Here is a 14637-nt window from a genome sequence, read left to right on the forward strand (position 1 = left end):
CAGCATCACCGTGTCCTATTCTATTTGGTAAGAGCAATTTACGGTCACAGGAAACACCGAGTCATTCCACACCCGCAAATCCTGGCATGTTGATATTGGCAGGGTGGAGGGAACAACCGACGCAGTCTTCATGTTGAACACTAAGAATCAACAGACGGCACGTGTGCAGACACTGCACACACGCCTGCGCACATGTGCAGACCCCACACGCCTGCGCAAATGTGCAGATACCGCACACACGCCTGCGCACACGTGCAGACCCCACATGCCTGCGCAAATGTGCAGATACCGCACACACGCCTGCGCACACGTGCAGACCCCACATGCCTGCGCACATGTGCAGACACTGCACACACACTTGCGCACACATGCAGAACTGCATACACTCCTTGCACACGTGCAGACACCGCACACGCCTGCGCACATGTATGACATGGAGTCAGCATGGAGACAGCCAAGCGGCCACCACCAGGGCCTGCTGAGTTTGGAAGCTGCTGGTTTCACACACAGAAGGGGGGACGGGCATGAAGAACGAGATGCAGCCGGCGGTCCATCAACAGCAGAGTCACCTCTGGGAGCCTGCGTAAGGCCCCTCCCACCTCAGACCCCACACTCACCTGGGCCCCCGGCCGCCTGCCACGCTCCTCTCGCTGGACGCCGCTGCCCCGAGTGTCCGCTCCCTGCGAGCCCCTGGCGTCCGGGGCTGGGGCTCCTCCTCCTGCTCCTCAGGCCGCCTCTTCTCGCTGTCGCTGTCGTCGCTGCCTTCTCCGAGGATGTCGTCCACCTGACAAATGGCCAAGAGTCAGCGACAGACCTCCTTCCCGGGCCCCGTCCCCCCCCAACAGGCCTTCTCCCGGCAGAGTCCAGGGCTCTGAGTGCAGCAGGGTGGGGGCTGGACATGGGACTCTGCTTTCTACCTGAGCCCTGGGGTTTGAAACTCAACCAATCCTTAACAAAGCCCCGGGTGAAAGAGCAAACCCAGACAGGCGGTTCGCAGGCAAAGATTGGGTTTAAATTCCTTCTGTCCCTTATGTGAACACGGATTTTATTCCTAGTGCACTGTTGGATTTTATGGCGAATAACCAGCATATTTGCTTGAAATTCTCAAGATCAGTGAGATTCACAGCACGACTCCTGAGGGACAGGGCTTTCCGGGAGGCACCCGAGTCCTTCCCATCCTGGAACCTGGGAGGAGAGCAGCCACCTGGGAGTGGAGACGTGGCGGCACCACGGGACGCTCACTAAGATGCCCGCCTGCTCGCTCTGGGCACGCCTCCAATTTGGGACACATGCAGAGAGGGCGACTCCTGAACACCTGGGGTGAGCTCAGCCGGCCCCAGGCCTGACACGTGTGACGCGGATGGGATCGGAAACAGGCGGCAGGCGAGTGAGCAGGTGATGGGAGCGCCGCATCCAAACCTCAGCCTCCCCGAACCTCAGCGGGCAGGAAATGGGTGACGTCAGTGCCTTGCTGCGGCGGCGGGAGAGGCTGAGCCCAGTGCGGGGAGGTGAACTCAAGTTCTCACCTCCTTTTCCGGAACTGCACGGAGATGGGAGAAGGACGTGCAGAAAGAACCCGCACCCAGCATCGAGGGGCCCGCTCAGCCGGCGGCCAGCGGAGGGAGGAGTGTTTTATGTCCGGCATGGATCACGGTGGGGGGTGCTGCTGGGCAGCTCTCCTGGGGGCTCCCTTTCCAAGAGCACAGCCCTGCTCACAGCTCTCCCACTCTCCCACGTTGAGGGCGTCTGTGTGCGAAGGCACAGCCACGTGGTCCCCAAGACAGGCAGGTGAGGCGGGGCGGCCTGTCCACAGTCCCCCAGCGCAGGCTGCTTCCCAGGAGGGTCTGGGAGTGCACACCTGGCTGGGGCCCCGAGGGGCATTCACTGACACAGACCCAACCCCACCCCCGCAGCAGGTACGAGAAACGGCCACAGAGGACGGAGCACAACTCCCGAGACAGGCGCAGTTCGGAGCAGGGGAGGCCGAGTCCAGAGTGACAAAGGCTCGGTGTGAGGCCGCTTTGATCAGAAATCACGGCTCAGCCCCCTGCCCGCACGGAGGCCGACTCATCCAGCCCGCCCAGTCTGCAATTTCAAACCCATCGCCACTGTCCAGCAGTCACAGCACATGTGCCCTGGCCCGAATCATCAAAAGGCGAAAACATTTTAACCAATAGTTAATTAGCTGAGGCAGCGGCTTTATCATCAGGTCATGATAACGATCCCTGAAAGTAACGCATTACCAGAGACGCTGGCGTGAACTGGTATTTAATCAGAGCATCTAGTTACTTCAAGACGTTACTGCTGTTCACACTTCACCAGAATGCTTACATCACTGTATTTACTGTTTTGATGGCAAATCTCCTAAGGGAATAATTCTATTCAATTCTATTCTGAAATACTTAGGGCCTTTAACACTGCATCACACCTTGTCAAGAGAGAAAAAAAGGCACTGTTAAAAATCTGTTGATTTACATCTGACAGCCAAGGGCGGGCAGGCTGGCCCGCAGGCAACCCAGGGACCCCGAGGGACCCTCGCTAGTGTGGCGGCCCAGCTGGGAGGCCTCAGACGTCTGTGCCAACGCTGGTGACACAGGGCGGCCTGGCACGTGTCCCTTCGCTACCATCTGGAAGATCCGGAGGCACGCTTGGCACAGCCAAACCAGAAACACGGGCACACATTAAAACCTGACCTCACCTACACCGTGCTCCGATCTCCTCTCCCTCTTTCTGCCTGACTCATGTAAACATATCGGTGTGGGAACAACACCTATCTTTCCTGGGCTTGTTGTTACAAAAACGGTGACCGCACTCTTTGAAAAACAGTTTTCTGTACCACAGAGGCTCCTGGACTCAGGATGGGGTCACGTCCAGATGAGCCCATCACAGGCCGAGAACGCGTCAGCACACCTGGCCCAGCTGCCTTCCACACGCAGACATTACCCCATCGCTAGCAAAGTCGTCCAGCACAAGGCCGACTTGGAACGAGCTGTTCTACAGAATTCTGAGTCAAGACTCCTGATTCAAAGTGTGGTTTCTACCGAACACACATCCCTTGCACATCATTGCAAAGTTAGAAAATTGTTAAGCGAATCATTGTAAGTTGAGGGTCGTTTGTATTTACTTTACTTAGAACATGCTAACATAATTTTTTTAAATCTTAAGGAAAATTTAGAAGTATGTAAAAAGAAAAAACACAAATGAATTCATACCTAAGTGTCGGAATTTCTACCAACGGGGAAATACAGATAACACCAGATGCTACTGTATCCTGTCAATGCACGGAAATGAAATGCTTCTACCAACCTCCTTGCATGACCCGGGATCACAGAATAAACCTCTACCCAGCTCTGCCCTGCAGTGAGGTGGGACGGCTTCGAGAGAGGATGGGACATGAGAGGGACACGGAGCAGGGTCGGGAAAGTACCCTGAGCATGAGAAGCAGAACAGGCAGAAACGAGGTAACACAGCTGGAGAGGCTGCGGGCGCCGGCTCTGGAGCCCAGCAGGCTTTCCCGCAGAGGTGTGCAGGGGACAGGCCCCACCTCAACCCTCTGGTGACCTCGCAGCCCTGGTTCTGGCACCCTCCCTTCCCCGCAGTTCCATGATCACACAAGAACTTGCAGGGGGCCGACCCGTGGGGGTGAGTCTCTTTGTGAGCTGGCTGAGACGGAGGCGGGTGTTTGCGTGGAGACACGTAGGCTTCAGCAGATGACAAGACACGGCACCTCCTGTGAAAAGGCCACCATCCAACTGGCCAACTACACGTACTCTAAGCTCGAGTCTCAAGGAACAAACATCTATTAAACATGAAATCGAAATTTGCCTGAAAAACTATAATGTGGAATGAATTTTTAAGTGAAATAATGCCAACTGGAAAGAAGCTTTTATGAACAGAAAACATCAACTAAAGAGGAACTTTAACAAAACGTAAAAAAACCCCAAAACTTGGAAAACAAACTCAAGCATTCAGAAATTGCCAAGCTTGAGTGGTGGGACCCACAGCCCTTCACTCAAGACAAGGCTGCAGGCAGCACGTGTCCCCAGAATGACTCACGCAAATCACACACTCCAAAATCCACCGAGAAAGCTTCTCTACCTAGAGGGGACTGTGACAAGTCTCTCATCAAACAAAAGATAACGTCTTATCTATTCAATGACACCTGCGGGAAAACTTTAATTCACTATCACTTCAGTAACCAAACCTTTCAAGAAATACTTAGAGCCCAAGGAGAAAAGCATTCTTTCTAGTTATCACCTTCATGAAAGAAAAATCAAAACCAAGTCCAAATACCTAAAGTTCCGACCATGCAAAGAATGATCAGATCTTTAGACATGGTTGTGACTGAGTCTTTTTTTGCATCAACTGTCATCAACAACTTCTACTGACTGGATAACAAAATTTACAAAACTAACTCATTCTTAAAGGATTTTGGTTAATCAAAATATTTTAAAAGATCAAGTCACAACTGTGGTTGAAAACCACAAATCAGACATATAGGGAAAAATCACTGCTCTTCAGTAACAGCAAAGTTCCCAAACATCACTGATTTCACGAGCACTGTGTGTATTTTAACGAATCTTCAGATGTGTCAGCTGTACACAGCCATGGGTAAGGGTTCTGGCCCTTTAGTTTCCCTGATTCTAATCCACCATTAATTTTGCAGTCTATTGTGAGTCTACTGTTAGTCTGGGAGAAGGCCTTCCACGTTAGCAGGTGCCCAGCACTTCCTGAACAAATGTCGAGTTCAATAAACACAGCTTCACTAACATGTTTAGGCTCCAAGACTCCGCAGATACTAGGAGTGGAGCTGCAGACACGGCCTCGTAAGAAGCACACCAAGAAAAGGAGTGGCACCGTAGGGCCTCTGGACAGGCCCCGATGTTTAATATTTGTGTCACCGATTCCCGAAAGAGAAAAAGACTGGCCTTGAAAAAATACTGGAAGACAACGAGGTTGAAAACTCCCCAAATTTGCTGAAAGACAGGCATGGTTGCGTCCATGTGTAGAGACGAGTGTGGCGGCCGCCCACATTCCTTGTTTGCTGAAAGACACTGATGGCCACGCCCACGTGTAGAGATGAGTGTGGCTGCCGTCTGCAGTCCTTGTTTGTGTCCAACACCTCTTGCTTCCTTTCGCGGTGTGTGTGTGGGGTAGGGGTAGGGTCAGAGCAGATCTGTGGAAAGGGAGCAGGTGAGCGGGGTCTTTACTGATGGGTGGGAGTGGTTTCAGGTGTCAGAAGAGCACAGAGCCCTGGGCTGGGATTGCAGCACCGCTGTGTTCACCGGTGCCAACTGCAGAGAAGCAGCTTGGACACTGCCTAAGAGCACACTCCAGGCCGGACCGTTCTGAGGTTCTACATCCAGGCACATTTCATGAGCAATAAGAATCTGCAAAGTTTTAACTTTTTGTGACAGCTTGAAACTTTTTGCATGTAGCCTTCAACCTGTTTTTGGTAGCCAGACGTGCCGTGTAATTGTTTCACATGGCCTGGGCAGTCATCCTGATGTTAGTGAATTCTTACATCTCGTGATTTTGGGAGCACTCCCAGTGACAGCAAATTCTTACATCTCATGTGATTTTGGGAGCACTCCTAGTGACGGCGAGTTCTTACGTCTCACGTGATTTGGGGAGCACTCCTGATGTTAACGAATTCTTACATCTCGTGGTTTGGGGAGCACTCCCGGTGACAGCAAGTTCTTATGTCTCGTGATTTGGGGAGCACTCCTGATGTTAGCGAATCCTTACATCTCATGGTTTTGGGAGCACTCCTGGTGACAGCGAGTTCTTATGTCTCACGTGATTTGAGGAGCACCCCGATGTGAGTTCTTACGTCTTGTGATTTTGGAAGTGCTCCTGGTGACAGCGAGTTCTACATCTTGTGATTTTGGGAGGGCTCCTGATGTTAGTGAGTTCTCATGTCTATGTGATTTTGGGAGCAGTCCTGATGTTAGTGAGTTCTTACATCTCACGTGATTTGGGAGCAGTCCTGATGTTAGTGAGTTCTCACATCTATGTGATTTTGGGAGCAGTCCTGATGTTAGCGAGTTCTTACGTCTCACGTGATTTTGGGAGCACTCCTGGTGATGGTGGCCCCACACCCGGCCTCTGTTCTTCAGGCATTTTATCGGGGTCATCACATTTCTTGGCTTCCACGTATATTAAATGCAGGATTTAAAAATGGTTAAGATAAAATTACAATGTTAATTTTCACGGCTTTCAAGTTTCTTCAATGCCGGTTCAGGTGAACGCTTACTGACATCATGCCTGACACTGCTTAGGCACGTTCTGGACGTGGAGATCAGAAGTACGTGCTACGTGGGGGACCGTTTTTCTTTGAAAGCAGAGACATCAAGTGAGTGGTCTGCTAGCTGTAGAAGCCTCTGCGGTTTAAACCCAAGAAGAAATCCAGATGCCTGCTGGGTCTGACATTCCCACAGCACTGACCGGGCTGAGTTCTCCAAGCTGCTCCTCACATGAGGGGCGGGGAAGCCCCCGTCGGGGGAGTGGGAGTGGCATCCCTCACGGCACGGGCAGCTCTTGGGTCAGCAGCTTTGCCCCTCCTCTGTCTACACGGAGACCCTTCCTCTACCACTGAAGCAGCAGACGCCCGTCTAACACACTGACGTGCCGGAAACGGCCAGAGGTCTCCACACCCCTCACTCAGTGGCCCCTCCACAGGCTGCACTTGATCCTGGTTCCAGACCACTTGACTCCCCATTACCTGAGTCCCAAAAGGAGAAGCAGCCCCCACCCCATGTATCCCCAGGATGAAGAGAGGCCACGGCAGCCTCCAGGGAGGGCCACGGCAGCCTCCAGGGAGCACCACGGGGCAGGTACCCAGTTCGTCTCACAGGCCCACGGGGGTGCAGCCAACGGGCCCGAGAGACAGGCTTATCTGGGGTGCAGCTGCCTCATCTGCCCCAAGTACAGGGAGTGGCAGAGGGACAGATGTGAAACGAGGCTGTCAAACCAGGGCCGGGTCACGAGGAGCTTCCTGAGGCTGCTGTAATAACCACGCACCATGGCTCAAATGATCCAAATTCACAACCTCACAGCTGTGCAGGTCAGAAGTCCAACATGAGCCTCACAGGACCAAAATCCAGGTGTCCACAGGGAGAATCCCTTCCTCACGTCTTCCAGCTCCTAGAGGTCTCGGGTCCTTGGCTCCGGGGCTCCTCTGACCCTTTCTCCTGCAGGCGCTGATTGTCTTAAGGGCCCAGGACTCAGAGAATCAAGCAGGCTTTAAATATTCACAAACATAAAACCCTCTGGCCTCTCTCCCATGCACAGAACCATCCACCGCTGCAGTCTTCCGCTTTCAATACCGTTTGTTCCCGAAGAGCCATATCTGGGGGTTTATGATCACTTTTTATTTCTGAGATATAAAGGATTAGGTTTTGGGGTGGCTGAAAGCTGCTGAGTACATTCAAGACATCTGTCTCCCATTGAGAATTCAACCCCCTTTGATATCGAATGACTAAGAATCAAGTTGTCACCACTGCCTGAAACAGGACTGCGTGGGGAACAGACCCTGAGTCCTCCAAGCCCGACCAGGAAACCAGGAGGGAGATGGGATGTGTCAGCGGCTTCCAGGTGGGAAGAGGTAGAGTCCCTTCCTCCTCTCTTCCTGCCCCTGGTCCTAGGCAGGTGGCTGTTCCTTACACAGAACCTTCTGGAATCTCAAATAAAGTGGTCTGGGCTTATAGGTAGTGGTTGAGAAAAAATTTTTTTAGAGAAAACATTTTTGTGAAACAAAAAACAGCTAATGTTCAAAAAGACAGAAAAATGGCAGAGAAATTCAGCACACCTGAAAAAAGGTCTGATCCTCACAAGATAAACTGGTATCTAAAAGTGGTAACCTGAGTTACTGAGACGAGTCTGCCCTGAACAGAACCGTCTGCATTTTTCTGCTACTGTTGAAAATAAACAGGAGCTGTTTTCCTCCTCAAGAAACTTCTGCTGCCTTCTGGATGCAAACAGAATGGCGGCTCTCTCCAGAGGACAGCGGCACCAGGCGGGCAGGGAGGACGGACTCTGGAGGGAACACGAGGACCTGAAGGAAGGGGATGGCCTGTGCCCTGACCGGTTGCGGGTGAGGACCCCACACAGGTGCCACCCACGAGGGCAACTTACGGGAGGACATGGGACGTGGTTTCCCAGGATGGTCCTTCTAAAGAATAGTATCCAAAGGACGGTGCTGCGAGATCGCCTGCCCCAACACCCCGACTGTTGTGGAACCTTCCATCGGGTGGCCTGGGACCCAAGAGGAGAAGCACGCGGGCCAAGGCCCAGGACACAGGAGCGAAGCAGGACCCGGCTGGGAAAACCCCAACTCCACCGACGCGGCCTAAAGCTCTCTAGTGCTGTGGTAACGAGATGCTGTGAGAATCACCAGCCACTCTGTATGTGTGTGTAAGGCCCATGTGCAGCGGACACACAGCGCTCCAGCGTTTCTCAACCGGGGCCTGTCGGCGTGGGGCAGGGGGACTCACTCCTCCTCACAACCATGAGTGCCTCCAGACCCTGTCCCATGTCCTTGGGGTGGGCCAGGAGAGCAGGAGGGGCTGGGCAGTGTCGGTCCTGGTGAAGACGCAGGCACGAATCCTAAGCCACAACTTCGACGTGTTCTCACGCCACACATTGCGGACACACCGCTTAATGCTGTTCTAGGTCTCCTTGAATAGGAAGTTCCATGAAAACCACGAGTGCTAGTCTCGAACTAGACACGACTGCACAAGTGCAGAATTCTCGCTCTGCCTCCACCCGCACACCGCAGCTCTGCGGCCCCAGCACGAGCGCCGCCGTGGGCACCAGGGCGCGGTTGGCTCACCTCTGCCCCAGCACGAGCGCCGCCGTGGGCACCAGGGCGCGGTTGGCTCACCTCTGCCCCAGCACGAGCGCCGCCGTGGGCACCAGGGCGCGGTTGGCTCACCTCTGCCCCAGCACGAGCGCCGCCGTGGGCACCAGGGCGCGGTTGGCTCACCTCTGCCCCAGCGCGAGTGCCACCGTGGGCACCAGGGCGCGGTTGGCTCACCTCTTTGTCCATACTCTCTAAATCTTCCTTACAAAGAGTGTACAGCGGCATTGTCTCAGACATACTGGGCTGTCGCTTTCTTCTAGAAGGGCCAGGCTGCTCTCCGTCCGGAGCGTCAGGCAGCTCTTCGCCGAACGTCTGTGGCTGGGGTGGCGGAACCGCTCTGTAAGGAATTTCATAGGCCCCACATGAGGAAGTCAGTTTGAATCGCACTTTTCAGCACCGAGTCAGACTCCTGGCTCTCGGACTAGGCAAACACTCACACCCCAACAGGGAATCACAGGAAAAACGGGATGTTTCGCCAACACGCTTTTCAGAGTTTAATAGATCAGAGGTGGCTAACTGGGCCAGGCTGAGTGGCAAAACATGTTTCTGACTATCCTGTAGAAAAGTAACACCCAACTTCTTTTATCCACAAAACCCCCGTGGGGCAGAGAGCCTCTGCTGGGCTCCAGCATCTCAGAATAAAGGGCAAAGAGACACAGGAGACGGAGACTAAGCATGTTCTGGGAACCCCCAGGACACGCCATTCACCCTGAAAACAGGGTCTGGAGAGCTACATGGCAAAATACAAAACAAGAAAATGCACCATCTCTGGGCTGCGAAAACAGATACAAAAAATGGTGAAGTGACAAAACATGTCAGTGGGCTGAAATTAAAATCATTTCACAGGTTTGCACGGTGGCTCATGTTTGTAAAGCCAGCACTTTGGGAGGTCAAGCGGGGTGGATCGCTTGAGGTCAGGAGTTCGAGACCAGCCTGACCAACATGGCTAAACCCCCTCTCTACTAAAAATACAAAAATTAGCCCAGTATGCTGGTGCATGCCTATAATTCCAGCTACTCAAGAGGCTGAGGCAGGAGAATCGCTCGAATCCGGGAGGCAGAGGTTGCAGTGAGCCGAGATCACGCCAATGCACTCCAGCCTGCGCAACAGAGCAAGACTCCATCTTTAAAAAAAAAATTCACAAAAAAACCCAGAAAAAGGTAATTCTCGTGCTTGTATGGTTAAATATTAATATAATAAATCAACTAGAAAGGGCCAATCTTCTGTTTCAAGGATTTTTCTGCTATGTTAAAACCGCAGCTCCATTTGAAATGGTTTTTCTCCTCTGTACATATCTTTCTCGATCTGGATGTGTGAATCTTATTAATATATTCTAATGCATGCCTCTGACTGCTAGAATTTAAGGCAGGCCTCTGGGAAAATGAGTGGTGCTGCCCTCCTCAGAGGCGGCCGTTTCTAGCTGCTGGTTCTTCCCTGAGTGACCAAAGGACGAGACCAGGAGGCACTGAGCGTGCGTCCCAGACATCAGCTCGCTCGGGACAGGCACGAGGATGAGGGGATAAAACCCATCCTGGTGAAGGAATACAGGCATTAAGTCAAAGTCACAAAACTAAAAAGACACAGCTATATTAGGCTATTTACAATGAAGAGAAGATTTTCTGCCCAGAAATCTGAAGGTGCTGATCTGTGCTGTTTGGAATTCAGGACTTCCTGAGCCTTGACAAAGTCCACTCTTCACCTTGGCCCTCTGTGAACACACGCTTCCCATCCCGCGAGCGCCGCGCTTCCCATCCCGCGAACACGCGCTTCCCATCTGCATTTGGCTGAAACACCCATGTACGTATAACCAGACACACGCAGTTCAAAGCAGTGTTGTTCAAAGGACCAACTGTACTGTTATTTTAAACTGAATTAAACGTTTCAATTAATGTTAAAAACCTGTGATAACTGCTCTACTCCAGCCAAACACCCCACCTCTGAGGTCTCAGAGAAGGCCATGGGGGAGCCTGTGGGGAGTCCGACATTCAACCCCACTGGCAGCAGCGAGGCCCCTCCCACCCATGTGGGGGGGGTCAGGACTGTCACCAGCCCCCACTGAAGGTGCAGACACCCCTCCCACCCATGTGGGGGGGTCAGGACGGTCACCAGCCCCCACTGAAGGTGCAGACACTCCTCCCACCCATGTGGGGGGGGTCAGGACTGTCACCAGCCCCCACTGAAGATGCAGACACTCCTCCCACCCATGTGGGGGCGTCAGGACTGTCACCAGCCCCCACTGAAGATGCAGACACTCCTCCCACCCATGTGGGGGGGGGTCAGGACTGTCACCAGCCCCCACTGAAGGTGCAGACACTCCTCCCACCCATGTGGGGGGGGTCAGGACTGTCACCAGCCCCCACTGAAGATGCAGACACTCCTCCCACCCATGTGGGGGGGTCAGGACTGTCACCAGCCCCCACTGAAGATGCAGACACTCCTCCCACCCATGTGGGGGCGTCGGGATTGTCACCAGCCCCCACTGAAGATGCAGACACTCCTCCCATGGTGCCAGCGATGACGTGGGGAGCCAGGACTGCCACAGCAACGGCGTCACCCCCATCGCCACAGCTGTCCACCAGCAACAGCGTCACCCCCATCCCCACATGTGTCCACCAGCAACGGCGTCACCCTCATCCCCCACTCTCAGGCATCAAAAAGAGGCCGTGTGGGGAAATGGACTCCTGTCCCGACTGGCAGGAACTAGGGGGCCTCCACTCCTGCTGCTGGAGCATGGCCCAAAAAAAAATGAGCGATGGGAGAAGGTTTAAATAAGATCCAGAGTTTCCTAACATGATGTGAAAAAGGTCCAGGTTTCAATCCAATGTCACTTGCCCCAGCAAGAAACAGGAAGATCTCAAACTATGGAGAAAAGGACAATCAACAGAGGCCAAGCTGAGAGAGCAGAGATGCTAAAATTCATAATGACTTATAGCATCCATGATAAAAATGCTTCAACAGGCAATTGCAAATATGCTTCAACAGGCAATTGCAAATATGCTTGCAAATACGCAAATGAAAAACACAAAGGGTTGGTAAAGAAATAGAAGATACAGAAATTTTATAACTGAAAAATAAAAACTAAAACCAAAAAATGTCATGGACAGACTAGCAGCAAATGAAGGAGACAAAGGAAGGCTGTGAACCTAAAAATCTAACAGAAATCACCCAACCCGGACAACAGAGAAAATGAGCTGAACAGGAAAAAGAACACAGCTTAGGGACGCACGAGATACGAAAAGCCTCAGCATCCGTGTCCCTGCCGTCCCATGCATGGCAGAGATGGCCTTGAAAAGCAATGGCTGGAAATGTCCCAAAGACGTCAAAAGACATAAACCTTCCAACTCAAAAAGCAGAGTCAAACCTAAACAAAGTAAACCCTCCAAATCTACACCAAGACATGTCATCATCAAACCTCAACTAAAGATGGAGAAAAACCTTGATGGCAATGGAAGAGAAAACACAGCTTACCTACAGGAAAAGCGGCCAAAGACAGAAGATCAGTCATCTGAACGACGGAGCCCAGAAGGAAGCCAGATGTTTCTCAGGCCCTGAGAAAAAGGAAGATCAACCCAGAGTCTTATCCCGTGAAAACGTCCCCCAGCAAGGGAGAGACTGCAGAGGGCCCAGGCCTGCCCCGAGAGCATGATGGACACCGCAGGGCAGGTTGGGAGGGAAGGGACCCCTCAGGGAACTCCCGCAAGGACGGAAGCAGGAATCCAGGCAAGCACTGGAGACTCCGCTCTGGTTCTCTAGACCACACCTGACTGTCGAAACAAGTCATAAAAAATAATCCCAAAGCAAGCAGAAGGAAGGTAAGAAATAAGGAGGCTGAAAACCAAAAAAAAAAAAAAAAAAAAAAAAAAAAAAAATAGAGGTAAGTGGAGCAATTCCTTAAAAAACAGAACCAACCACAACTCACCCGAACACAACAGGTCCTGTGAAAAGCCCTGTAACTATTAAGGAAAATGAACATGAAATTTTAAATCTGCAAAAATAAAATCTCCAGGACCAGACGGTCTCACTGGAGAATTCTCCCAAATAAGTGAAAGGAAGGGGCAAGTCTACAGTCTGACCAAGGATGCTAGAGGGTGGACGCTTCCCACCTCACCACGGGAGGCCACCGAGCGACAACAAACCCGGGGACAGACGGCACACAATGTGACAAGTACAGCCCCACAGGCCTCTCAACATCAACATGAAGACACTTCACAGAAGTGCATCACGGTTACTACACACCACAACCAAGGGGATTGGTTTCTGAGTTGCAAGGTTGTTTTCATGTCCAAAAATCAGTCAATGTGACCACCGCATACTGACAGGCAAAAGAAGAAAAACCACAGACACCAGAATATCAATCAACAAACACCGAAAAAATGCAACACCCACTGGTGTTAACAACTCACAGAAAACAGGAAATCCAACTTGATCAAGGGCATCTCCGGGCAGAAAACCCAGGAACAGACCACACAGGTGCACCTGAGCACACTTGAGACGCTGGGGCGGAAGCAGCCGTGGCGGAAGACAGCGCCCGCGGCAATGTGGCTGGGGCCAGAAAACCAACCTCAGGAGCATCGCGGTGTAAGATGAAAGACTACAGATCTTTCAGGATAAAACATCAAGAAAATCTCCGGGATCTGGGACTAGGCTACTAGTTAACTTCACATCAAGAGCATGATTCCTGAAAGAAAGAAGTGATAAATAGAATCTTGTGAAAATTAAAAACTTTTGCTCTGCCGAAGACCCTCTAGAGGATGATCTGCCTGACTGGAATTCAGGACTTCCTGAGCCTTGTCAAAGTCCACTCTTCGCCTCGGCCCTCCGTGAACACACGCTTCCCATCCAGCGAACATGCGCTTCCCATCTGCATTTGGCTGAAACACCCATTTACGTATGACTGGACACACACAGTTCAAAGCAGTGTTGTTCAAAGGGCCAACTGCACTGTTATATTTTAAACTGAATTAAATGTTTCAATTAAATGTTAAAAACCTGTGATAACTGCTCTACACCAGCCAAACACCCCACCTCTGAGGTCTCAGAGAAGTCAAGTTGCTGCCTGGGAGGAAGCAGCACAGCCAACCAAGGACTAGCAGATGGAACACACACAGGAGGTGATGTTCAGTGGCATTATTCACCACAGAAACGCAAGTCACAGCCACAACCAGCTCAGGACACACCTATCAGAACAGCTGCAATAAACAGCTCTGGCCACGCCACCTGGGTCACTCACCACCACTGAAAATGTGAGATGATGATGCAGGTATTCCGGAAAAGGGTCTGGCAGTTTCTTTAAAAAGCTAAACACACACTCACTATCCAATTCAGCGACTGTACCTACCACTGGACATTTATCCCAAAGAAATAAAAACTTAGATAGGCTAAGTATCCCACATCCAACACGCCTGAGACCCAAAGTGTTGTCTACTTTGGATTTTTGAATTTTGAAATGTCTGTGTTACACTTACGGGCTGAGCATCTGCAACTGGTGACCCCAAATTCGAACGCTCAGATGAGCATCTCCTTCCAGGCCACGTCACTGCTCAGCAAGGTGCGAATCTTGGAGCATTTCTGATTTTGGATTTTTGGATGAGATGCTCAACCTGTGCAAACATTTAGAGCAAAGGCTGGAGACAACCCAAATATCCCTGAAACGGGGAACGGTGAAGCCACAGACGGCCCCTCCACACACCACGAGACACGGCTCAGCGAGAGGAGGACATGAACGAGGGGCGCAGAGGCTCCAGGAACCGGCCGAGGGAGAAGGGTCAACTCTA

At 51.9% G+C, this 14637-nt stretch overlaps 2 protein-coding genes across 7 annotated transcripts in view; both read right to left on the reverse strand.

The window, feature by feature from the left end:
• HSBP1L1 (heat shock factor binding protein 1 like 1) overlaps positions 1-14637 on the reverse strand; it is a 414139-nt gene that overhangs the window by 201311 nt on the left and 198191 nt on the right. The window contains exon 1 of one of the 4 annotated variants that reach the window (XM_050768229.1): positions 834-844. The exons of the other annotated variants lie outside the window; for them this stretch is intronic. The gene's annotated coding sequence lies outside the window, so the exon portion shown is untranslated. Of the gene's footprint in view, positions 1-833; positions 845-14637 lie in introns of those variants that run through there. 4 annotated transcript variants of the gene reach the window in all.
• Positions 1-14637, reverse strand: part of CTDP1 (CTD phosphatase subunit 1) — a 74228-nt gene that overhangs the window by 13035 nt on the left and 46556 nt on the right. For 2 of the 3 annotated variants that reach the window (XM_050768208.1, XM_050768211.1), the window contains exons 11-12: positions 9038-9200; positions 618-784 (exon numbers count right to left, since the gene is read on the reverse strand). In XM_050768208.1, the coding sequence (XP_050624165.1) occupies positions 618-784; positions 9038-9200 (330 nt within the window). The remainder of the gene's footprint in view (positions 1-617; positions 785-9037; positions 9201-14637) is intronic. The other variant, XM_050768210.1, reaches the window with a different exon arrangement.

Source organism: Macaca thibetana, chromosome 18 (assembly GCF_024542745.1).
Source record: "Macaca thibetana thibetana isolate TM-01 chromosome 18, ASM2454274v1, whole genome shotgun sequence".
Lineage (NCBI taxonomy): Eukaryota > Metazoa > Chordata > Mammalia > Primates > Cercopithecidae > Macaca > Macaca thibetana.